Below are 22,759 nucleotides of genomic sequence, written 5' to 3'. Positions count from 1 at the left end.
TATAGAAAAACACCCAAAACAAATAGGACACTACAGAAGACTTCTTAAACAAAGTTTTATTTATAAAGTTTGATCTACCCACATAAGAAAACTAAGTGGTGAACAAACACAGAGGAGTGTTTGTGTACTGCAGAACCTGTAACTCATAGAGAACCTCTTTGACTCTCTGGACAAGTGGTTTTCCACTGCCACGCTGCTGTCGCACAATTAAGAGCCTTCCCCCCTCTCTGTAAGAGACACTGCATCATGATCCTGTCCATTCAAGCAAGAGTCTGAAGCAGCAGTATTTTCTCATTAATGCAGAACCTGTGCAAGACCACCATGAGGTTTTCCCCACAGCGTGAGACCTGGCGCTCCATGGCCAGGCGGAAATCTTCTTTCACTCCTTTAGTTATACCCCGGGTAACTGTATGATGCCTTAAGCCATGAAGGAAAGAGAGACAGACAAAATCGAGTAATGGTTATTTGGTGCACTACGGTAATTTAAAAGGTGCTGCATGTCACTTACTGTGTTTAGACTTATGATTATACTTGTCTACTGTCCATACCTAAGTTTATACAAGGAGAGCCAAATAGCCCACACTATGCTATTTTTTAAAAGTAATGTGTTTAGTAGCTTAGGAGTCTTTCAACAGTTGTGAGTTTCATAAAAGTCTATGCTCTCACTGCTTTAATTATGACTGTTGGGGGAGGGGGCACAGGGGAATACTGCTCTTCTGGCTAACAGGAAGATCTTTTTAACCCAGCATATATTGAGTTCTCCTTGCCTAGGGAAAGGAATTTTCTCTCTACCTTTGCTGCCCAGGCCACTTCCTCCTTGTAATCAATTCTGTAAATGGTTGGGCTTGAAAGAAGAGTGAAAAGATAAAACTGTTTTCTCTGGAAGAAGGGAAGAGGTGGCTGTCACCATGAAGAGCAGAGGGTGTCTGGTACCAGTAGGAAAAGTGCAGGAAGGAGCTATATAATCCTGTGGGCACCAATAACTGACTAAAATCACAAGCCAACACAAAGCCCAAATCAAGCCAGGCTGTGAGTCTGCATCAGCCGAAGTCAGCTCTTGCGGAGATACTACACGCCAGGCAAGGATTACATTTACTCCGAGCAGAAGTTCAGGACTTCTTTTCAAACAGAACAAAGGTCCAGCTACTCGGGAAGCTAAAGTGAGGCTGGCTGGGAAAACTCTTGGGATACTGTCTGGTTAAAGGCCATTTTTAGGAACACATCTTTGTCCTCACGCTAGCCTATAGCACTTGATACCTAGATCTTGTCATATAAACAATGTTCTGCAGCACCAAAGCACTACACTTTACTTGCACTGGTCCAGAACTGGATAAGTAACACCAAGACTTTTTAACATCTACCTGCAAACCCTGCTTGGGAAGGGAAGCAAAAGATATGCCCTGAAATGAGAGCCCTAGCGCTAGTAAGGGAGCAGTATAAATTAGAGAGAAAAGCATAACGCTAATATTGAGACAAGTACTGAGTCATGGGTATGAAGGGAAGAGCTGGACTGAACCCAGCCAGCACACTGTAAGACAGAAAGGAAGTTAAAAATAAAGGGTAAGGACATCTATGCCAGTCCAGAGATGCTGGAAACAAGAAAGGGAAAAGTCTGGGAATTAACCCTCACCAACAATATCACCCCACCTTCACTTAAATCAGCAAGTCAAGCATTTGAGAACAGACTTCTCTATCAAAACAGTAGAGACCTCTCTAACACATGGAAAACGCAAAGAAGAGACTAGCCTGGAGCCTACTGGGCAATTCATTGATAAGCTAGGCTGAGTGAAGCAAAACTCAACTGAAAATACTCCAGCATATTCAGGGGTTATGGGATAAGCCCCGTTTTCCATCTTTACTGTCTTAAACATTGCTGGCACTGAGTGCTACGGCCAGTTACAGCCTAAAGGAGAATATGCAACCTGGCAGCTACTGAGCAAGCCAGCAGCGCTTCTGAAGATGCGTGTCATGTAACAGCTGGAAAACAGAAAACAGAATTCAGAACAACTTAAATGAAGAAAAGTAGCTACAAACGGATCCAGTAACCAGTATCTTGAAAAGAAAGGGTTATACTCTTGCTAATATGTGATTGAACATCAGTATAATTTGGGGAGATTTCTACATTTTTTTGTTTAAATTCAGCAGTGATTATTGAATTGAAAGGACACAGATACTGGCAACTTATGGGAAAAAGAAAAATAAATGTTATAATAGAACAACATGGTTTGCCAGGCAATGTAGGCACAAATGGAGGAAAAAAAAAAGATAAATATCGAGTAACAAATTGCTGAAAACCATGGGCATTAAAACACGTTGACAAAACACAGCACACTATGAGCAGGGTTTTTCCACTTGGTACCTGTCAGCAGTCTGTATGCTGGGCTGTAGCACAGGTATGAATTCCTGCTGCAGTAACCCCATGGGAGGGCTAGAAGTCCTTTAAAAAACAGCAAATAGCAGCATTCAAACACCCACACGCCAACTCCCCCTCCGGTGCAAAACAACTCTCCAGAAAAAGGAGCAACAAAGAGCTAGGGTGAGACCACATAGCAATATGAACACCGAACAGCTGAAGAGGTGCAGGACCCTAAGAGCATCAAACATGCAAATATCCCCAGATTTCATTGCAAGGCTGTTCTGCAACTGTGGTCTAAATATATATGCATATTTTTGGACCGTTACACCAGGAGAAAGGACAGCAGTAGGTGCAAAATCAATTCACAGTTGTACTACAAGAACATTCATAGCTCTTCCCAGGAAGCGCATCAATCAAAAGATTTAGTCAGAGGAGCACTGCAGATACCACAGCTTCCCTGCACAGCCGGCAAGAGCGCATCAGCAAACTGGGACAGCCCACAACTTGGAGTTAAGGGATTTGCTGCTGAGCCCAAGACGAGTGCATGCACAGCAGGTATCAGCCAAGTTGAGTGCATGACAGTGTTTGTCACAGGTTGCCCAAGTATCTTTTCATTAGCCCAGAAATGGCCCTTCTCACCTTTTCAAAGTCAAACTGCATACAAAAATGACGGTTAGAGGATGGCACAATGTCAGAGCACAAATGCCCACTCAGAGTAACCTCCCATTTATGACCAAGGCCACATGAACTAGCCACCAAAGGTGTCTCACCCGAAAGGCAGTTTGTCTCCTCTGTGAAGTTAAGTCCTTATCTCTGTATATTATCTATAACATAAGATAACCTCATATGTTCAGCCTAGAGCAAATCCAACACCCCACCTAAGGAGAAATGAGAAATCTGGTATATAGAAAGCAGGTCTAGTTCCTTAACGCAAGTCTCTCAGAATGTCACCTAAATGTTATTAGGCATGTGAATACAGAGTGTCTCATTCACCCCTATAAATGCTAAGAAGGGAGCAGAGAAGACTTGCACTTACATATCTATAATATCGAGTTATGTGCCTACCTTTATATCTCACAGGTGGTCATTTTGGTTAGCATCTATAATTTATTAATGAATATGGATCGAGAGCTATGCTTATAAAAGTCAAATAAAGATGGGACATTAGTACAGAAACATTCTACAATACAGCTACAGTAACCTGAAATAAAATATTCACAAGAATTATTCCATCAAATGAGATAATTTTTCAAGAGTTCTTGGCATGAATGAGTCCAGTACTTGCAAAAAAGGACACAGAGAACAGAAAATACAGAGGAGCAGCAAGATGTTATTGGTCCCTGTGGCAGATGTTTGAAAAAGGGACTCTGCACAACAGTGTCTTCATTACTGCTCGCAAGGTCTGCAATCAGAACTAAACATACCCAAGTGCACAATCAGAATAAATATCCCACTTTCAAGATACTTTGTTTCACTTCAAACCAGCTGAGGTTTTCCTCCTATGTCCCCAAGGGGAGATGTGATGGGAATGTGAGTAGAGGCAGAACACTCAGTGGCTTTCACGTCAAGTTTACTCAGCTAGTAGGCTAAGATTAGACTAATCAAAGCAAGGTTTATCAAAAAGAGGAACGCGATATTAATCAGTCATTTCTTGCATATTCTTTTCCTCTTTAACCGCACTAGCTAACACTGCCACTACTGATGTGTATACTAAGTAAAACTATGAAACTTGGCTTGCCTAGAATGGAGTTCTAGACAAACGCACTTAGGCATTTAGTTCAGAGTTCATCATAGAATTCTTGTAGACACTGCAAACAGAATGAGCTGGCTATAGCACCAGTTAAAACCAAAACCATGGACCTTCATATTCCCAGTGGATACAAGCAAAGGGAAAGCTTACAAGCTGCGTATGTATTCAGGACCCAATTATAACTGCACGCTACGAAGATCTTACTTCAGCTTTTGAAAACCACACTGCAGTTTGCCCTCCTGGGCTCAGAAAAATGAATATAATTTCCTATAAAGTATAAGGTACTGAGGAAAAGTCCTGGAAGAAGAATGTGGAATTCACCTGGGGAGAAAATGTCCTGTAAGTCATGAAACAAAAAGCTGTTCTTACGAAAACCACAGAACATCTGTAATACATTTCCCATCCAGTAAGAGGCAGGATCGCTATGTACATTTATGCCAATAAAAGATTGGGCAAAGGAGCAACTGCTGCTTCTTTGGGCTGCTACGGCAAACTTACAGTCTTCTTGTGCGTGCCTGAACAGTGTGTGAGCTGCCTCTGTTAATTACTGGGAGGATGGTGCAACAGCTCATACAACCAGAACTGGTGATAGCTGGGAAAGATGAAAGGCAGTCTGCAGGTTTTGAGCCTACCAACCACTATCCCAGGAAACAGGGCTGTGCTGGCACACTTCATCTAAAACTCATCTAGCTGGGGGAGGCTGTGCTGGGTGACACCATCCCTGAGCTTCACAGCCAGTCCAGCTGAAAAAATATTTGGGGTACCAGGGGAATAGACGTCATCTCCGATTAGTGGACTACGCCCTGAACTCTCCCTCCCATCAGCTCTCTGATGAAGTGGTTCCTGTCCTACGCATCTCAGCCACGTAAAAGACACTGTACATGGCTTTTCCAGCTGGATGGGATATTTGAACATTGTGGTTCAATAAGCACAAAGAACTGGACCCCTCTACAAGCATTTCCATCAATTAGGAAACCTAACACTGGTCAAAAGGAGGTCAGAGAGAGATTTCTGTCTTGCTAGCAACACTGCTCACTACCTGCTTCCTGACTGGTGGGGTCAGAACAGTAACAGCTACCACGCCAATCAAAATAAAAGCCATGATGCAGAGAAAGAGCATGGAACTATTCCAACTAACTAAAGACAGCAGCTAAGAAGTTACCAGGCGGAGTCTTCAGTGCTAAGCCCTCTTGCTGACAAAGCTTATTACTTAACATTGTACGTAGTGCAGCGTATCCTGATTCTTGTTTTCATACAGTTGGCTACAAGCAGTGAGATACAGCAAGGTTAAGAGTTTGAAAATCTAGAGCCTAGATGAGAAAATTCCATCACATAATCAAGCATTTGTATTTCTTTTCCTTTTCTTTCCTAGTATCTTATTTTTGTGTTGAATACCTAGAACTCTGGAAAATCTATTTACTAGTCCAAATTTGCATCCAGTTGTCTAATGTTAGGCTCCCGTTTTTTGAAAATTTTAGCCCATTTCTAGCTAGCGAATAACCAGAATACACTGACCCAAACTGGAATTTCAACGAACTTTAGCAGTCCCCCTCTTACAAAGCAAAATACCACAAATTCTAATAAATAACCAGGCTATTCCAAAACATTCTGCCACTAAAACCCTGCAGCAGATACTTGTTCAGTCTTGACTCAAAACTAAGAACACCTAGGAAGTTAATCCAAATTATTAATTTCCTTCAGCATCTTGTAATAAGCTAAGCAGAATAAGCTTGTTCAGTACATAGCAAGAGATGACCTGCTAGTTCTGACAGAAAGGTTATTAGTTTACCTGAAGTGTACTTTGTTTTACCCTTAGTTTTTCATCATTCGGTGGTCTTTCATAACTCTGTTTACAACAAACAGTGCTTTCTGTTCAGCATTACTGTTCAGCAAAATTAACATCACCTTGCACTCATGCCTAATTATTTAATGAATTCCTGCAAAGTGCAAGTGTCTGGTTGAAAGAGCAATACCGTAATCACTTTAATATGAATCGTTCTAAAGTAAATGCCACACTTAAAAATAAACTTCTGTAAAAGTAGTTTAAAGTTGAAGAACCCCAAAAAAGAATTCACAGATCAGCAGGAGAGTCAGAAAAAGAAACTCACGGCCTTGTCTGAACTCTGTAGCCAACTCCTTAAATTTAAGCTCAAAGACATGACAAACTTACTATCCAGAAGATTACATGAAAGCAAAGACAACCAGAACATACTCCCTTTTTTTTTCCTCAAAGAAAACAGCAAATGCTTTTTTATCCTTACTTGATCAGCATTGCTTGATTTGGCAGCAGTTCCAGATGAATCTTCCCTCCTTCCTGTGTTCTTAAATAAGCAAATTCCTCCAACATATCAATATCTGAAGAAAACATTAAAGATTTGACTAGGGAAAAAATGATAAGAGAACATTCCTTCTTACCCCTCACATCTGAAGCCACGCTGCTGAAAGGACACTCAAAATAAACAGCTATTGAAGTATCTCATTCTTAAAAGTGATAAGGAAGATCACAGCATGTATTCCTAATCTTCAACAAATTCATAAGAAATGGCTTTTTAAAGTACAAAATACATTGGTCAATTTCTTTCTTAATTTCTTATGTACAGCCAAACAGAACTAAAGAAAGCTCATCTCTCTAAACAAATTCCCTAGTTGTTTTTACTTTCTTTTCCTGCATTGCAGGTTATCAAAGCAGTGCAAACTGAGGCTGGGACTGAAGGAAATGCTGCCATGGTGGCACATACCACCCTTCTTAGTCTTCTATTTTGATCCCTTATTTGGCTTGCCTTTGTTTTTTTGGGTTTTTGTTTACCTTTCTTTAACACCAGAACTTTTTTAGTTGTCTCAGGTAAGAGCTAGACGCATTGCTTCCTGAGTACCATGGCTGGATGTCTGGTTAGGCTAAACACTAAAATGTCCAGTGTGTGTATGCTGATCGAAGCGTACATCAGATATCTGAATACAGAAATCAGACATGCTTTGCATGCATGAACTTTGACACAGCTCATTATCTTACTCAACCCAAAAATCTTACTCACACAAAGCTTTTCATAAACAATAGCCTAAATAATTCTGACTCTCTGAAGCATAGGCACCACTGTCATTTCTGTTAACAACCTTGTAGTATAATGACCTATATATCTTACTGAAAAGACTGCCACCACTTGCATAAGCAGCCTAAGTTGCTGCTCTTTTTCTGAATGGAAGTGCAACTGCAATGTACTTAAGGGTACTCTCAAGTGCCAGAACAGGTGACAGGAGGCGTATTTATAGTCCATTTTGCACTGCCACCTATTACAACTTGCATGGTAGGGAAATATACTGAATGTGATTCACAGAGAGAGTTGCTGCTGAAACTATCTAACAGCTTTTTCAACACCCCAGCACATAGTTTTGGATGTGAAAGACATTCTTGGTTAGAGAAAGGATACTTGTGACATAGTTGAAAAAATTCTCATACTGGAAGTTTCCTTGTTGGCAGATTTTGTTGATGGCTTTCAGGAACAAGTTCTCACCCCTTGGCCACTCATGCTGCAGCAGAACAACTACGTGGCCCAGCGCCATATCATCTCTGCTGTCTGTGAAAGCTCTGAGCTTCAGGGGAAAAAAATGACATTGAGACATCAGGAAATGCATGTTGCTTTTATAAATATATGAGATTCATCTCACCTACATCTGTGCAGATAGAATTTAGCAGCGTCTTTCATTCTGCTCTAATATATACATTTAAAATAGGTTGGAAATTTCCAGCCAAAATATCAAATTCTCTCCACTGACCTATAAGAGAAATCTGAATACAGACAAAAATATTTTGAGATGAATTCTATCTCCTCTGCCCAAAACTAAAACAAACAGAAGCCAAAAAACCCACAAGAGAACAGCCCTCCTCTACCAACACTCCCTCCCCACCCCCCAAAACAAAAAGACTCGCCACAAACCCATTTAGGTGAGAAGCACTTGAGGCACAGCCCTTCACACCTAGTCACACCACCGGGATAAGGCCATTTCTGTCTCAGGACCCCGGATACATAAACCAGGCCTTGGAGACACAAGAGAATTTGAAGCTTTGATTTCAGCTTACCTTAAAACAAGCTAACAATAGATGAAGGCAGTAAGGCATGATAGCTCTGCTGGTACATGGCCAAAGCTTCAGATCAGACCCTGGAACAAAACAATTTATGATACACTTCTTTATGGGTCTCATGATTACCTAAGTTTGAAAGAAATTAGAATAGAGTGAAACAAATCTACAATTGCCAAATCTCAGGCAGGGAGGAAAACTCTGAAGGTAACTCACGAATTATTCAAAACGTGAAGTTACACATTTTAAAATTTTTTCTTCATTTCTGTTTTCCTGTGGTACGGCTTTGTCACCAATATACTTCAATAGGTACCAACAGGAAAACCACTCACAAAACCAAGAAGGTATAAAGAACTTCCTCCCTTTTTGTAATACAGAAAAAGAAGAATTACATACTGAACTGGAATGCATGAATTAAAATAGAGCTGACACTGAGTTTAGGGTAGTAGCAACTCATACCTTTCCTGAACTTAGACTTTACTTTAGGTTGCTCCTCTTGTACTTTACCTCCTTCTTGTATTGGAAGTAAAATACAACACATGAGGTCAAGCACTTTTTCACATGTTTGCTGTAGAAAGAAAAGGAAAGACATGATAATGCTAAGTCTAAATTAAAAGTTCTTAAAATTCAGGTATGTTAATAATGATCAAAACCTTCAGACACTGCAAAACTAAAAAACAATCACAAGATTCTCCGCTAGAACTTGAGCAGACTTAATGCTGAACAGTTTGGCTGAGCATAAAGATGTAGCTGTCACTAAATCTTTGAGATCCTACATAAGTCATTTTAATTGGGGAAAAAAAAGTATTGGCATTCTTCACTTCAGGAGATCAATACAACTACAATCAAAACCCATTTTATTTTGAAGGATTAAGTTTTCAAGTGAATTCTTAGAATAGTTTTTAAAAGCTTGTTTTGTTCATGGTAAAAATAGAAAGGAAAATGGCAATCTGACAGCATGACAGAAATGCAATGAATTTTTAATGCTATTTCCTAGAGACAGTAAGAGGTCCGAGGAAATATTATCACACTTCCAATGAAAAAGTAGTAAACTGGAAGGGAAAAAATACTTGTCCAGTAGTACCAGGATGACATTGGATCCTAAGACATAGCCTTTATTATTAGTGCTGACGCTGACTAACCTCAGATGACCACACACTCCTGTAACACTAAAACCACAAAATAGTTATTTCAAAGGTAAAGCAAGTTCAGAGGTCTTTTCTAAGATGATCATGGAAGTTTCTATTCTATAAACCTTTTCTTTCCCCTGCCACATGAAACCTAAAAGCTAGGAATTATCCCTCAATATTTAAAACTGTTTCAGTAAAGCTACGGAATTCAAATTTAAAGTTACATTTACAGACAACTCAAACACTTGTAGCTATCGAAAATCTTAACTACCCCCCCCCCCCCCGCCAAATCGTAACTACCAAAAAGACTATGTAAGAGAGATGCTAGTGGACAGTCAGTTAATGTGCCACGAAGTGCAACTGTTCTCCCTGTGAAGCATGGATTTTTCAGTAGACCCTGGCTTATGTTCAATACCCTGTTGAAAACAGACTAATGGGAAAATTCAAAGGAAGAAGAAAAACAGGAACCACAGGACCAGATGATGAACCAGTGTGTGGAATGCTGTACGTACGCGATATTCTCCAAGGGCAAAGTGGCATGTTGCTAACTGGATTAGCGCTCTCTGATTTTCTAGTGATCCTTGTCCTGTAATTTGCTGTGGAGAATGAGAGCCCTGAAGAGCTGCCAGGTGATGTAGGCTGCTAATTGCTTTTTTGTACTGCCCCTTAAAAAAAAAGATATACAAAGACAATGTTAGGGTCTTCTGTATACAATGGGTAGAAAGACAGGAATAAAAATTCCCTTATAGAAAGCTTTCAAAACAGAGCACATCCAAGCAACCGGGCTTCAAAATTTTAATCTAGCAGAACACTCTCCAGTGGTGTGCTGCGTACAGGAGTGTGGATCGATCACTTGCAAGGCAGTGAGAAGACAGACAGAATTCTATTTTAAAAAGCCTATTTACAAAATTGCATTTATAACTGAAACAATCACGCTCTTCAGAGTTAATTATTACTTTATTTAGACTAATAAAGTTTGAAATAGCTCTTGTTCAGGTACAAGTACAGTCAAAAATAAAAGACCCCCCAAGGAAAAATATAAAAGAACAAGCTGTGTTCTATAGATGGCATTTGGAATGGGTACAGTCAGCCTAATTTCTGAGGAGAATGGTAAATTTTAACTGTTAAATTAATGACATGTTAAATAAATGACATGTTAAAACTTCCACTGTTTTACAATTCTTCTCTCTGATTGCATTCCGATATAATGCAGTGACAGATGAAGAAAATGCAATTTTCTTCCATAATGGTCTCTCTTTCCCCCCTGGCCAAAATGCCAATGCAGAGGTCTTTTCCATATGCTAAACTAGCTGCACTCAACGAACAGCTATGGGAACAGGCATATCCTAAGCGAGGTACCTAGCTTGTGGTAAGAATGGTGTGATTCTATCCCCAAAGGGGTCATGCTTTAAAGGATAAAATCTGTAGACAGAGCAGTCAAACTAGCTAATCAGAACAGCTCTTTACTAGAAGGAAGAGAAACGTAATGGTGTCATTTGCTATTTTTCACTTTATTTTTTTACCTGGTAGATGATCATGTCTGTAAGAAAGATTCTTAACCAAAGCCAGGTGTCTGTCTTCCATGACAAACAAATTCTGGTGAACTCTGTATAAGTGGTCAGAGAAGAAAAAGTAAAAGAAAAAATGAAGCATTTCACACCTTTGGGTTAAAGATCAATTAGCTAGGGGGAAAAAAAAAAAAAGCAGCTGAATTTAAAAATGAAAAACCCAAAACAGTAAGAGTGTGAGATCTTTCAAATATAGGATACTCTCATCTTATACAACTGTATTTTGATTTTACTGTGTCCAATAAATCTAAAAGCAGCTAGGTGGTACTATTTGTCTGCTTTTTAGAAGAGGAATTTGTTTTCAAGATTATCACACCAGGTATTATCAGAAAGGGAGGGACACAGTAATGACATATCTTTTTAAGCATGAACGAAAGCAGCCATTAGCAGCACATCCTCACTGGTATTATCAGCACTACTACTAATTAACTGCTCCTTCAGTAAAAGCAGCTTCCAAGAGAAGTGGGGGTGAATAAACAAAGGTGCATGAAGAATTAAACAAAATCCAGGAACAAAATATTTAGAAGTGCAACAACTGATAAAGCTTCTTATCAGATCTTAGTTAAAAAATACTCAGGACCCAAAGTAAATACAATATTTAAGGATTCACAGGAATTCTATTTTAACATAGTAAAATGATAATACGCACAGCAATGAAGCCTAAATGCAACTCTGCCTGCAGTTAGCCTTACCTTTGTCAAGTGATTCCAGAGAATACAGCAGCTCCCAGCTCTCTCTTGCCAGTTTAAAGCTCTCTAATACTTCTATAGAGTTTGCAAGATCTGCCTTGTTTACTGTAATATGACGACTTCGTGCCTTTCCAGAAGGATCCTCATCATCTGAGCTCTGCTTAAGAGTTGATATAAAACAAAAACATTCACTTCTTAACTTACACTGAACACAAGAAAACAATTCTGCACTAGAGATGCCAAGATCCTCCCAGTTTTAAGTGCCTTTAAGGCCCTTTTGCTTAGCTTGTTTTAATATTAGAACAATCTGGTTTGCTACCCAGAAACCCAGTGGTATAGTGTGGTAAACAATATCCCAAAAGAATTCACTCTGTTAAACATGGTGTACCACCACTGAGCTTCAACCAGATTATCTGTTAAAGTACATACATACGTGACACTTTATCACTCAGTTTAAGCCTAATGCTTGGCAGTGGCATAACGCAAAGGAAATGTAACTCTTGTATAAGTGCATACTTCTACCAGCAGAGAAATTCTATAAAACAGTGTGTTTCTACTATTAAAGAAATAGATGTATTCCCAGTTCCCATCATGAAACGCAATTAATTTGGATGTTTAGCTGTAGAACATCTGACTGCTATAGCTGCCATTTTTAACAGCTTCTGCAGTCTCTGTTGAACTTCAGGCTAAAGCATTCACATCAGCACATACGTGTCTACAGCAATTGCTACAAAAATTGTTCATTCTTGCTGGCTTTAGCAAAAAAAAAAATCTGTTTGCAAATTGTGGTCATAAACAGCTATTCCAGGGTAGCTCTAAAAATATGTCTGTTTGATCTGTGTCAAAACCACTATTGTCTAAATTCCAGTACCAATGCCATTCTTGTTACAAATGAAAAAGTCTAGAAAAGTTACCATTGTTTTCTCTCTTCCTTCAGCAAGTTTCCTCTTTTTGTGTATGTGTTTGTTACGATCAATATCTGTATCACCATAGATATTGGTCACATCCTCGAGGAGAACCAGTGGGGCTTGGTTTGGAGCATTTGGACCTGGATTTAAAGATAAATTAATGCAAGATTACTCTAAACTGATCTGAAAGGTCTCATGCCCACATCGACGTGGTTTTGTTTCCTTCACGAGTAGTAATTACAATGCTAGAGAAACCAACCTGATATTAATTCACTTAAGTTGCATAAGCTTGAACTATGCTGGTAAAGCTATGGTTTTCTCAAAGCAGGCTTATGGTAAAGGTCAGAATGCATTTACTAGACATCACAAGAGTTTGCTTGAGAGCTTCAGAGTATCTTTGAATCCTTTTCTTACATAGCAGTCTCAAGATCTACTCCAGCAGTAGGTTCTCCCATCAAGCATTATTTGCTTTTATATAAATACAACTATTCAAAGGTGAACAGAACATTGCTCTGAAGTACACCGCCACAAACATGGCAAAGCACAGCAATATTCTCAAAACATTCTCATGATAAACCAAAGCAATATGCTGACAGCACTGATGCCTCAAAGAAGTAATTGTATGTTATCACGAGATTCCCCTAGTACTATCACTCTGTGTCAGCTTTGCCTCCACTGATTTCTATATACAGAATTAAACCTTTACCGAACTTCCAGAGCCCATCATCACTCCCCAAAGCCTCTAGAGAAGCCTGATTTTGAAGCACAGAAGACATAATTTCTACTTCCACTGGTGTCACAGAATGTCCTATGGGATCTAGTAGCTGTTATTTCAAACCTCAGTGCTTAAGTTTCATTAGATATAAAATAGGGACAACACTTCTTAATCTCAAACACCACTGGTACATAGTCACTACTGAGAAAGTTCTCCTTCCAAAAACATTTTCTCCTTTCGCACAATCAAACTGTATACAGATGTGCAAAGCTCAGACAAAGAGAAATATAAAGGAAAGGGGAAATCCATTAATCTGTTTTCTCTTTTTGAAATATCCAGTAGACAAGACAGCAGTGTGGACAAGTATTTTCAGTACGTGATTTCTTCTGTTTCTATCACAGAAAGATATGAAGCTAAGGCTTCATTCATAATTGCAAAGAGCTAATTTGAGAGCTTAGTATAAGGACAATCCATTTCATCTCTTGACATAGAAGAACCTATACTTAGCTTTTCCCATCTACTCAAAAGTCATGTGTAAGGAGTCCACTACAACAGTTTAAGTTACAAGAAACAATCACCCTGGCACACTTAAGAAGTAATGTGATCTCCTTTGACTAGGTTCAGACTACGTATCACCACGGAAATGTCCTCTACACAATACAACACATTGAAATCACCTCTACTGTACCTTCATGTATTCCACTGTGTTGGAATCTAACCCGTGTGAACTGAAAACAGAGCCAAATCTTAATGCAGAAAATAGAATCCATGAGAAACAGATATGAAAGTACCACAGCTGGGATGCTGGAAGAGTTTTATGACTAGACTCTCAAAAGCTGCCTACTTCTAACACCTAAGAGTGGGTTTTTCTTTTACTCACACTGATTTGAATGAATACCAGTTAAGTGCTTTGCTTTCAGAGAAATGTTCTCTTCTCAGTAGCAGGCAAATGCACTGCAGCCTTTATTCCAAAACCTCCAGTCCTAAAACCAAACCAAACCTAACCTTAGCCTTTTACTTGGGGTAGAGAACTTGCAAATGTTCTTTTACATTACTGAAAGTTACACAGCCATACAAAGAGCAATGTTCTGTTTTTGTGTCTGACTGAGCTCTAGAATCTAAGCTTACAGAGGTTTTAATTGATTTCTAGCAGAGTGTTATAAATAAACCCCTAAAAGCATCAGCCCAAATAACTCCTGCCAAGCCTGCAGGCAGCCTGCAAGTTATGAGAGGTGTGAATTGCCTCATTCATTTCTCAAGTCTCCAGCAAGGCAGATATAAATAATGTTAGAGAAATGCATTGAAAAGTTTTCTCTCAAGAGGTTTCTTGCAAGTCCATGCACATGAGAAGGAAGTCACAATCAAAGCTCAGAGCTACTGGATTAAGGAGGAGACAGCTTTCTTCCCCAACACTATGCTTCCAAAATACGTAGGATTCTACGTTTCTACAGTAAGCCCTCCAAAGAGGAGGAGGAAAACCCCTCATGATAAGAAGGGTATGAAAAGCACTGAATACTACTGGATTTTAATGCTAAAGCAGAAATCAGTAAAAGATGTCTTGGAGGTATTTTCCTGATGTCAGCAAATGGCAGAGGGTACCACAAATGCTGCACCAAAGAGACTGCACTCTGTATCTCAGTATACGGTTTTTTTTGGTGTTTCAGTCTGAAAACATGAGCATTAACATACACAACTGTACAACTTAAAAGGAACATTTTTCACCAGTGCTTTGCTTTACCTTATTCCTCAACTTAGAATCAAGCAGCTAAAATTATATGTGCGGCTGAAGTATCTCACTGCCCCACCAAAACCCTTCCTCTGTATAGAGCACAAAACTCAGTTAGCTCCTGTGAAATGACTACACACTCTTGGCCTGCAAGTTGCCATGTCATTTGTCTTCTGAGCTTACCAATCTACTGACATTGTTCCACTGATTACCCAGCCTTCTATGAAGTTGTTTAAAAGCTATCACTTCTATTGAGATTTTCATTACTCCAATGTTCATTTGCTCCACAGAGGAAATTGTGATGAAACGCACACTACTAAGAGTTGAAAACTCCTCTTTGTGATACTATTTATTTCAATAAGTTCTAAACAAACTGAGGGTTAACGAACTTCCCTCAGCTTCTGGGCCATGCCTGAAAAGTCCAGTCAATCCCTGAAGAAGCAATTCAAGGTGTTCCAAGCAATGTGATATGCCCCAAACACAGATTTGAGTGGGTAGGAAAAAGCACAGATAACATTCATACTTTAAATGTTCAATTTACAAATAAATTACAAATTATGATTAATGTGCAAAGCACACCTTAAAGATTATCCTTAAACTATACAACAAAAGCCAAGTTGGAAGCTTCTGAATTTCAGGAAATCTCTTCCTATTCATTTTTTATTTGATTAATTATAAATCTGTTGTGTGTTCCTAATGCAAAAATACCTTATTTTGTGGAAGCTTTTTGTACAATCTTTTGACTGCAAGAAACCAGAAGCTTCAATGAAACAGGAGAAAATGAAACAAACATGATGCTGATAGAAAAGTAGCAATCAACCCTAGGGATATTTCTCATAACAACTGGTCTGTTACTTTTCTCTTTCCTAGACAACAAACTTGCTGCTGGCAGAGGTTGAAACCACAATGCTAAGTTAGACTGATCTTTGGTCTGATCCACTACACCAGCTGTCATGAGCTACTTCTGCTGGTAAGACTAATGGCTTGGGAGAATTTTTAAAAAGACCCATGTCACTTTGTAAGATGGTATATTTCAAAAAAATAATGAGAAAAGATATTTCAGACATTAGCAATGAAATCACAAAAATCTCTTTACAGAAGCTGAAACATTAGAAACTCACCTTGGAAGAGCGATGGCTGGATGTTGCTGACATACTGGAATGCATTTTTAAAGAAGACCAACATTGTTGAATACACTACTTGGTTTTTATATTTCGCGTGTGCATCACTATCAAAGTTACTGATGTATCTGCAGAGGTCTTTCATTCGATGCAAAATATCACCAAAACTTCTGAGGAAGAGAGACAAAAAGAATTAAGGATGTTACACAGACTCCAAAACTTTATGTTTTGGCTGAGGAAATCCCCCAGCTGCAAGTCAGTGGAGGCTGGGAATGTACTCCAGTGAAACTTCACTAAACATTCACCATGTTTCTCTTTGCTAAGGCACCTAGGGAAGGATAGCCCGCAATACTACAGTTCTTATGCAAGACTTTCACCAACAAAAATTTCATTTAGAGCCTAATTTGAAAGTGCTCCCTGGATCCACATTTTTGCTTTACATTGTACAGTCTTGAAAGAGCTGCATTGAATTTACACAAAAGGTCCTCACGTTCAAATTCTTCTTCAACCCATCTCCTTAAGAATTAAAAAGCCAAATTCTCCTTGAGAAGAAATACCTGGAACACTACACATTTCTTACCTTCTTCCCTTATCCATTTGCCATTCACACCTCATTCCCACCACAGACAGTATTTTAAATAGCCTCTCCCAAGGATCTGTAATCTGGGATGATTTCTCTGTGAGACCATCTATTACATATTTCTGAGAGCTACGCTTGTTTGGAGACATAATATCAGAGGAGTCTTGTGAACCTAGGAAAAACAGCACATTTTTCTCTTCATAAAGAGATCAAACCAACTGACTCATTTTCAAGAAGGAGACAGGTCAAAGTCTACATTGGAGCTTTCAGGGTAACCATTCTTTACTGAGACGGCTAACAGGGAGTTGTAGGCATTTCTGCCTCCTCATACAAGAGAGCTGATTCGCTGGATGAAGAGATCCTGGAAATTCTGTCCTACCTCTCAGTATATATGCTGAAGCATCATGAACATCACGACAAAGTAGTCAAAGCATCATGAGGTATTTTGCTATCAAAGAACTAAGAAACATCAAATACTACTATTAACCCTTGTCTACAGGATACACTACATACAAGTAATAATGCATTTTTCATTTATGGACATCATTTCAGTAATACTAAAATACATTCTGAGAAAGGTTAATTTTGTAAAAATACCTACCTTGATACTGGCTTTCTGTCTGTGTAGATCTGGTTACATAGTTAATATAAAATTCTGCTGCTTTATTCAGGTATTTATATAACAAGCTGGCAGGAAGTCGAACATCAGGGTTATTAATTATTAGAGGAAGAACGTCACAAACTAAAATAGAAAACAAACCAAAAATTCCTTTAGGTTTGGTGGGAGGTTTGTTCTGTTTGTCCTAAGTAAGGTTTGTCAGTTTGTCTATCAGCAATTTAAGGCTCCGCCTGTGGCTGACCATACATCACAAAGAACACCACATGAATGACTGTACTACCAATTTGTACAATGTCAGCCTGGCCTAATGCAGCCTGAGTCTCTTCTGATTACAGCGTTTTTTTAATCTTGCAAGTAGTTTACTGAACACAGAGTCTTGCCATACTAAAAAGTTGTATAAAACAAGAACATTAATATTTTCTTACCAAATAATTTTCTAAAACAATTCACCGGGGACTCTTGGTCTTCAATACTTTCAGCATCTAATAATGTTTCTCCAAGGCCTACCTGTGTAAGCAGAGGTGAAAATCAAACACTGGAACGCTGGTTTTAGAATCTGTAATTCAATGAAATCATAGAATCACAGAATGGTTTGGGTTGAAAGGGACCTTAAAGATCATGTAGTTCCAAGCCCCCTGCCCACGGCCAGGGAGACCTTCCAGTAGACCAGGTCGCTCTAAGCCCCATCCAGCCTGGCCTTCAACACTTCCAGGAACGGGGCATCCACAGCTGCTCTGGGCAAACTGTCTCACCACCCTCACAGTAAAAAATTTCTTTCTAATATCTAATCTAAATGTACTATCTTCCAGCTTAAAGCCTTTACCCCTTGTCCTATCACTACGTGCCCTTGTAAAAAGTCCCTCTCCAGCTTTCCTGTAGGTCCCTTTCAGGTACTGATAGGCCACTATACGGTCTCCCAGGAGCCTTCTCTTCTCCAGGCTGAACAGCCTCAACTCTCTCAGCCCGTCTTCATAGGAGAGGTGCTCCAGCCCTCTGATCATTTTTGTGGCCCTCCTCTGGACCCGCTCCAACAGGTCCATGTCCTTATGTTGGGGGCCACCGAGCTGAGTTGAACAATTAGTGGATGCATGAGTAGCAATTCACTACATGGTAACTGCATGAGCTACTCTCTATGTGTATAGTTAAACTATCCCTACTTAGTAACAGGTGAAAAGCAACACCATACGATAGCAAAACTAGACCATGAGAAAAGATGTGCATTAACTGCATCAGTAAAGATATGCACAGACAGGTGAAAGCAACGGAGGTACCAGGCTTTAAAGCAGCAGCTTGTCACGTGAGCTGCAGTAACTGACTGAACTCTGCCTGACGCTGGTAAAAGCTAAAGATGTTAGTGTAAGTCAGAACTAACAGGTTTTATAGTCTTTAAACTATTTTTTAAACTATCTGTTAACTGTCCTTAAATAAAGTAGGTAATTTAAAGAGCTCCTGCTGTAGTTTTGTAAGTCAAAGCAAACGTGTTGCTTGCTAGAGTCTAGGCACGGCCTCAAAGCACTCTGCCCTCAATGAGAGTTTACTGACAAAAAGCTGAAGCAATAGTCTTTTTCAGACTGTAATATTCCTCTATACTTTTTTTTGTGCTATTCTGCTTTTTCAATAAGCATGGAATATTCTTTGCATTTACAAAACAAATTGTTTTATTTGCTTCTAATTGTTTTTTGCCCAATTCTTTCCAAGCGGTAACATCAAAATACAGCAATCTGAGCTATTAACCACAATTAAACATGAATAAAAAGACTCATTCTCTCACTAGGCAATGGAAAATACATTTCAGCAAAATGTCAAGAAACAGAATGCCAATACCCTGGATAGTTAATATAAGCTTCTCTTCTCTTACCCCATGCTGTACCACAGTCTCTGGAAAACGTCGCAGTAGTAGTAGTAGCATTTCTGCTCTTTCTAATGTGTTAAAACACTGCTCTGTGGCCTTCAGTAACATTTCACACTGGACTCGACCAGGAAGGGTTTCAAATAATCCTTAAAAAAAATAGTATTAAAATGTTTGAGTTGCTATGTCTGAATTGTAAAGGTGACTAACAAAGGGTAAAAGACAGTCAACATCACCTTGCCATGCAGAGTGAAAAGAGACTTCCTTATATTTTTTTTGCTTTTAATATCTATGCCTGGAAAAAAACCGGCTGTTTCTTTCAGAGAAGACCATATGAATATTTGTCTGTGTTTATTCGGGTGCACAGTACTTGAATTAACAAGTAAGACCGCTAATGAGTGTAACACTGAAAATTCTAATACTTAAATATTTTGACATTTTAAGATGCTTTTTCAAAAACGGTCATTGATTTGTGCTTATCCTTAGAGCTTCTGAAGCACATATTCAAACAGCAGGTTACAATTTCTCAGGTGTAAATCAGCCTTTCAAAACTGCCTGTGGTTGCCAGCAGTGAACACCAAGCCCTTCTGGTCACTGTTCATTTTTGTAACCCTCACTTCACATGTACAAATTCACCTCATTTTTCTGATCACTCATTGTTCTCTGCAATCACTGGGATGATGACTCATAAGCCCCATTCCACTTATTTCCTACGCAATCTCTTTTCTAAATGCTTCTTTCTCTGGCAGACTTTGTCTACTCATAACAGAGTCAAAGCAATGGTAATCAGCCTCTCACATGTCCCTTTACGTTTCTTAAGACTAACACACTGAATGAAGTCTCTAAGGCTGAACGGAGAAAAAACGTGCAGCCCACAAGCAAAGTTAAAAAGACTGACATTCACTTGCCACACTAGGTATGTAATCAGAGGGCATATCTTTAGATTCCTTCAGGACTCTCCCCACTTACTGAATAGAATCCTTACCTCTTAAAAATTGTGTTTGCTTGTCCTGTGAGTCATTCCTTAATGCTGATGTAATAACACTAATCTCCCGCCATACAGCAGGTTGGTCTGGAAAATTCACAAACCTGTAATAAAGTTTGAGGCAAGGAATATACAGTGAAGTCAAAATCTGTTTCCAAGACAAAACCTTCCTATGAATGTGCATAGGCAAATGGAAAATAAAACCTTCCTTTTTATGGTTTATTTTTAATTAATAAGACCTTTTCTGCTTAATTTATCCGCACGGATTTCCAAGAACACTCACATTATATTTTTGGAAACTATGACATTTATGGCAACGAACACCTGGTATAACTGTAGAGTTCCAGCTCTAATTACTTACATGTCATAGAGCAGCCTGCCTGCAGACGCTGTCCTTTCAGCATTCCTCTCAATAGTGTACATCTCATACTGCAAAGTGGAAGAACAGCACATTAGCTTTCTTGGATACATTTATGAATCAGATTAGTCCTTCCACTCTAAAAAAACTGTCCCAAATTTGCCACAGCAGCCTGAGTAACAGAAAATGAAAGGATTGTAACGTTTGCTGTAGATATCAAGAGCTGACCTTAAACTATTTAATCACACATTAATTAGGCTTAAACTTCTGTATAAGTACTCTAATATTATTATACTGGCTTTATTTTTACGCAAATAAAAAACTTGGTGGGAATTCACAGTTCTTTTAACAGGGTTTGTGTCCAGACAAATGCAGTACAAAACCCCAAGCTATTACAAAAGCCACAGGCAAGAGAGGTACTTTAAGTCTCCATTAAAAACAGCTTTTTTTTTTTTTTGCAACAGCAAACCCACATATTTCATCATGTGCAAACACAAGAAGCAGAAAGAGACCTTCCCCTCAGTTATTATAAACCCGAGAGCGTCATCTGTTTCACAAAGCATTCCTAGGAGTGGATTTTTATTGCAGTGAAACACAACGAGCAGTTATAACCTAATGAATTTATTTTCAAGCACTGGACACCACCGTGAGGCTGGGCACCTGCAGCACCGCCGCCACCCGGCCCTGCGCGCCCCGGCGGCCGCCCGGAGCGTTCAGCGGGGAGCGCAACGCGACCAAGAGCCTGCAAAGGAGGGTCCGGCGGCAAAGCAGGGGTGCTGAGGGCGGCCCGTGTCATGGGTGCTGCGTCGGGCCCCTCCGGGGACGACGGGCCAGGCCTCTAGCTGGGTGCTAGGCCTGGACGCCTGCAGAGCACTGTGCCTGGCCTCTGCTCGGGGAGCCGGGCCTGCCTCTGCCCGGGGAGCCGCCGCTCTCCGCGCACCCCGGCAGGGCCCGCCTTAGCAGCCACGGTGAGCGCGGTGAGCGCAGGACGAACCGGCGCCGCCGCGGCGCTGCCGGGTCCCCGTCACCACGACAACCCTCCGCCTCCCGCGGCCGAAGCGCCTGTCAGTCACGCAGCGCCCGCAGCCAGGCCGTGAGGGGGAGCGCCGCGCCTTTATATTGCGCCGCGGCGTCTACCTGTATGTTGAAGTCGGCGGGGTAGAGGCTTCGCGCCGTGATGAGCCAGGCCTTGGCCGCCCACAGGTCCCCCGGCACCAGCTCGCGGGCCCGCTTCACCAGGAACTCGCAGTCCCCCTGCGCCGACATCTTGCCCCCGGCCCGGCCGGCGGGCGGTGCGCATGCGCCCTGCTGCCCCGGGGCGGCCGCTCCCGCTGCTCCGCCCCGCCCTGGCGGCGCGCGGCTGCCGCCATTTTGGAAGCGGGCGGGAGACTTTGCCGGGTTCGACGCTGGCGGGCTCCCTGTCCTAGAGGCCAGGCTCTGCCGGGCTGTCGTCTGTCCGCCTCCCTCCCTCCCTCCCTCCCTTCTGCTGCTCTCTCGGTCCCGGGATGTGTCTTTTCTGTGGTAGCTGCTGGGCTGGAGCTCGTGAGGGGCAAGGAGTCTGCAGTAGCAAGGGAGTACAAGAACTGAGCGTGGGGGTAGGCTGAGGTTGGGAGTTAGGAGGGCTTGTATAGGCAGGGAGGACTACAGTGACTTTGTGTGGGCCAGGGTGGTGGCCTGTGCTCCCAAAGCTTGTGACTGGCCTGTGGGAGTGTTGGGAGCAAAGGTAAAGGGGGTCTGCTCTTTAGCCTTTGGGAGCCAGTATGATAGCTGGTAGAGTTGTCAAGTTACCCTCAAAAAAACCTGTCTTTTGGTGCTGTGGGTAGTGTTAGGGGTATAATGGTGCTTAGAGGAAGCTGAGTTACAGTCACTTACATTGGTTGCAGTAGTAGAGCACTGCCTTGTTGAAGTTGGTGTTGCTGCAAACCAAAGCCTACTTTAAAAGTCCTAAACTGTAGCGCTGCTGCCTGGGGATGCACTTCTCAAAGGTTCCTCCAGCCCTGTACCAAGGTCACGAACAGCAGGTGCTAAGGAAAAGTAGGACATTTCACCACAGAAATGCACCTAGCTCTTAACAGCTTGAACATAAGATTTGGTTGTAATCATTAGTTTGCAGCATTAAGATGCCTGATACAAGCCTGTCTCTTTCCTTTGTTACTTAACTAAAATGTAAATGTATCTTTTTTTTTTTTTCCCCTTGTCACTTTCTTTGCTCCTTTCAAGTAGGCTGTTCCTTTCTGATGTAGCAACAGATCTTACAGACTTTGTACTTGGGAACTTCCATTGATCAAATCCATAAATCTCAACATCTAGGAGTTACTGTAGTAATCTGA

General features: G+C 40.7%; 1 protein-coding gene across 9 annotated transcripts; it reads right to left on the bottom strand.

Moving 5' to 3' along the window:
* Positions 1-41: 41 nt before the first annotated feature.
* INTS10 (integrator complex subunit 10) lies at positions 42-21,732 on the bottom strand. 9 transcript variants are annotated; one of them, XM_055794643.1, is made up of 18 exons: positions 21,567-21,732; positions 20,433-20,500; positions 20,072-20,175; positions 19,096-19,235; positions 17,663-17,744; positions 17,220-17,360; positions 16,619-16,790; positions 16,039-16,205; positions 12,483-12,616; positions 11,572-11,728; positions 10,835-10,917; positions 9,824-9,976; positions 8,641-8,749; positions 8,182-8,261; positions 7,532-7,694; positions 6,368-6,461; positions 2,360-2,437; positions 42-417 (listed from the first exon to the last, which is right to left on the bottom strand). In XM_055794643.1, the coding sequence occupies exons 1-18, from the start codon at positions 21,693-21,695 to the stop codon at positions 261-263; spliced, it is 2,211 nt and encodes a 736-aa protein (XP_055650618.1). In that variant the 5' UTR covers positions 21,696-21,732; the 3' UTR covers positions 42-260. The 9 variants fall into 9 exon arrangements, 8 of the variants coding, with proteins under 8 accessions (XP_055650618.1, XP_055650619.1, XP_055650616.1 ...); XM_055794644.1 differs by having other exon boundaries at positions 11,572-11,725; XM_055794641.1 differs by having other exon boundaries at positions 16,039-16,208; positions 21,567-21,731.
* Between the last annotated feature and the right edge of the window lie 1,027 nt (positions 21,733-22,759).

This window comes from Falco peregrinus, chromosome 2 (assembly GCF_023634155.1).
Source record: "Falco peregrinus isolate bFalPer1 chromosome 2, bFalPer1.pri, whole genome shotgun sequence".
In the NCBI taxonomy this organism is placed as follows: domain Eukaryota; kingdom Metazoa; phylum Chordata; class Aves; order Falconiformes; family Falconidae; genus Falco; species Falco peregrinus.
The sequence above is the reverse complement of the archived record's forward strand: the minus strand, read 5'-3'. Positions and strand labels throughout refer to the sequence as shown.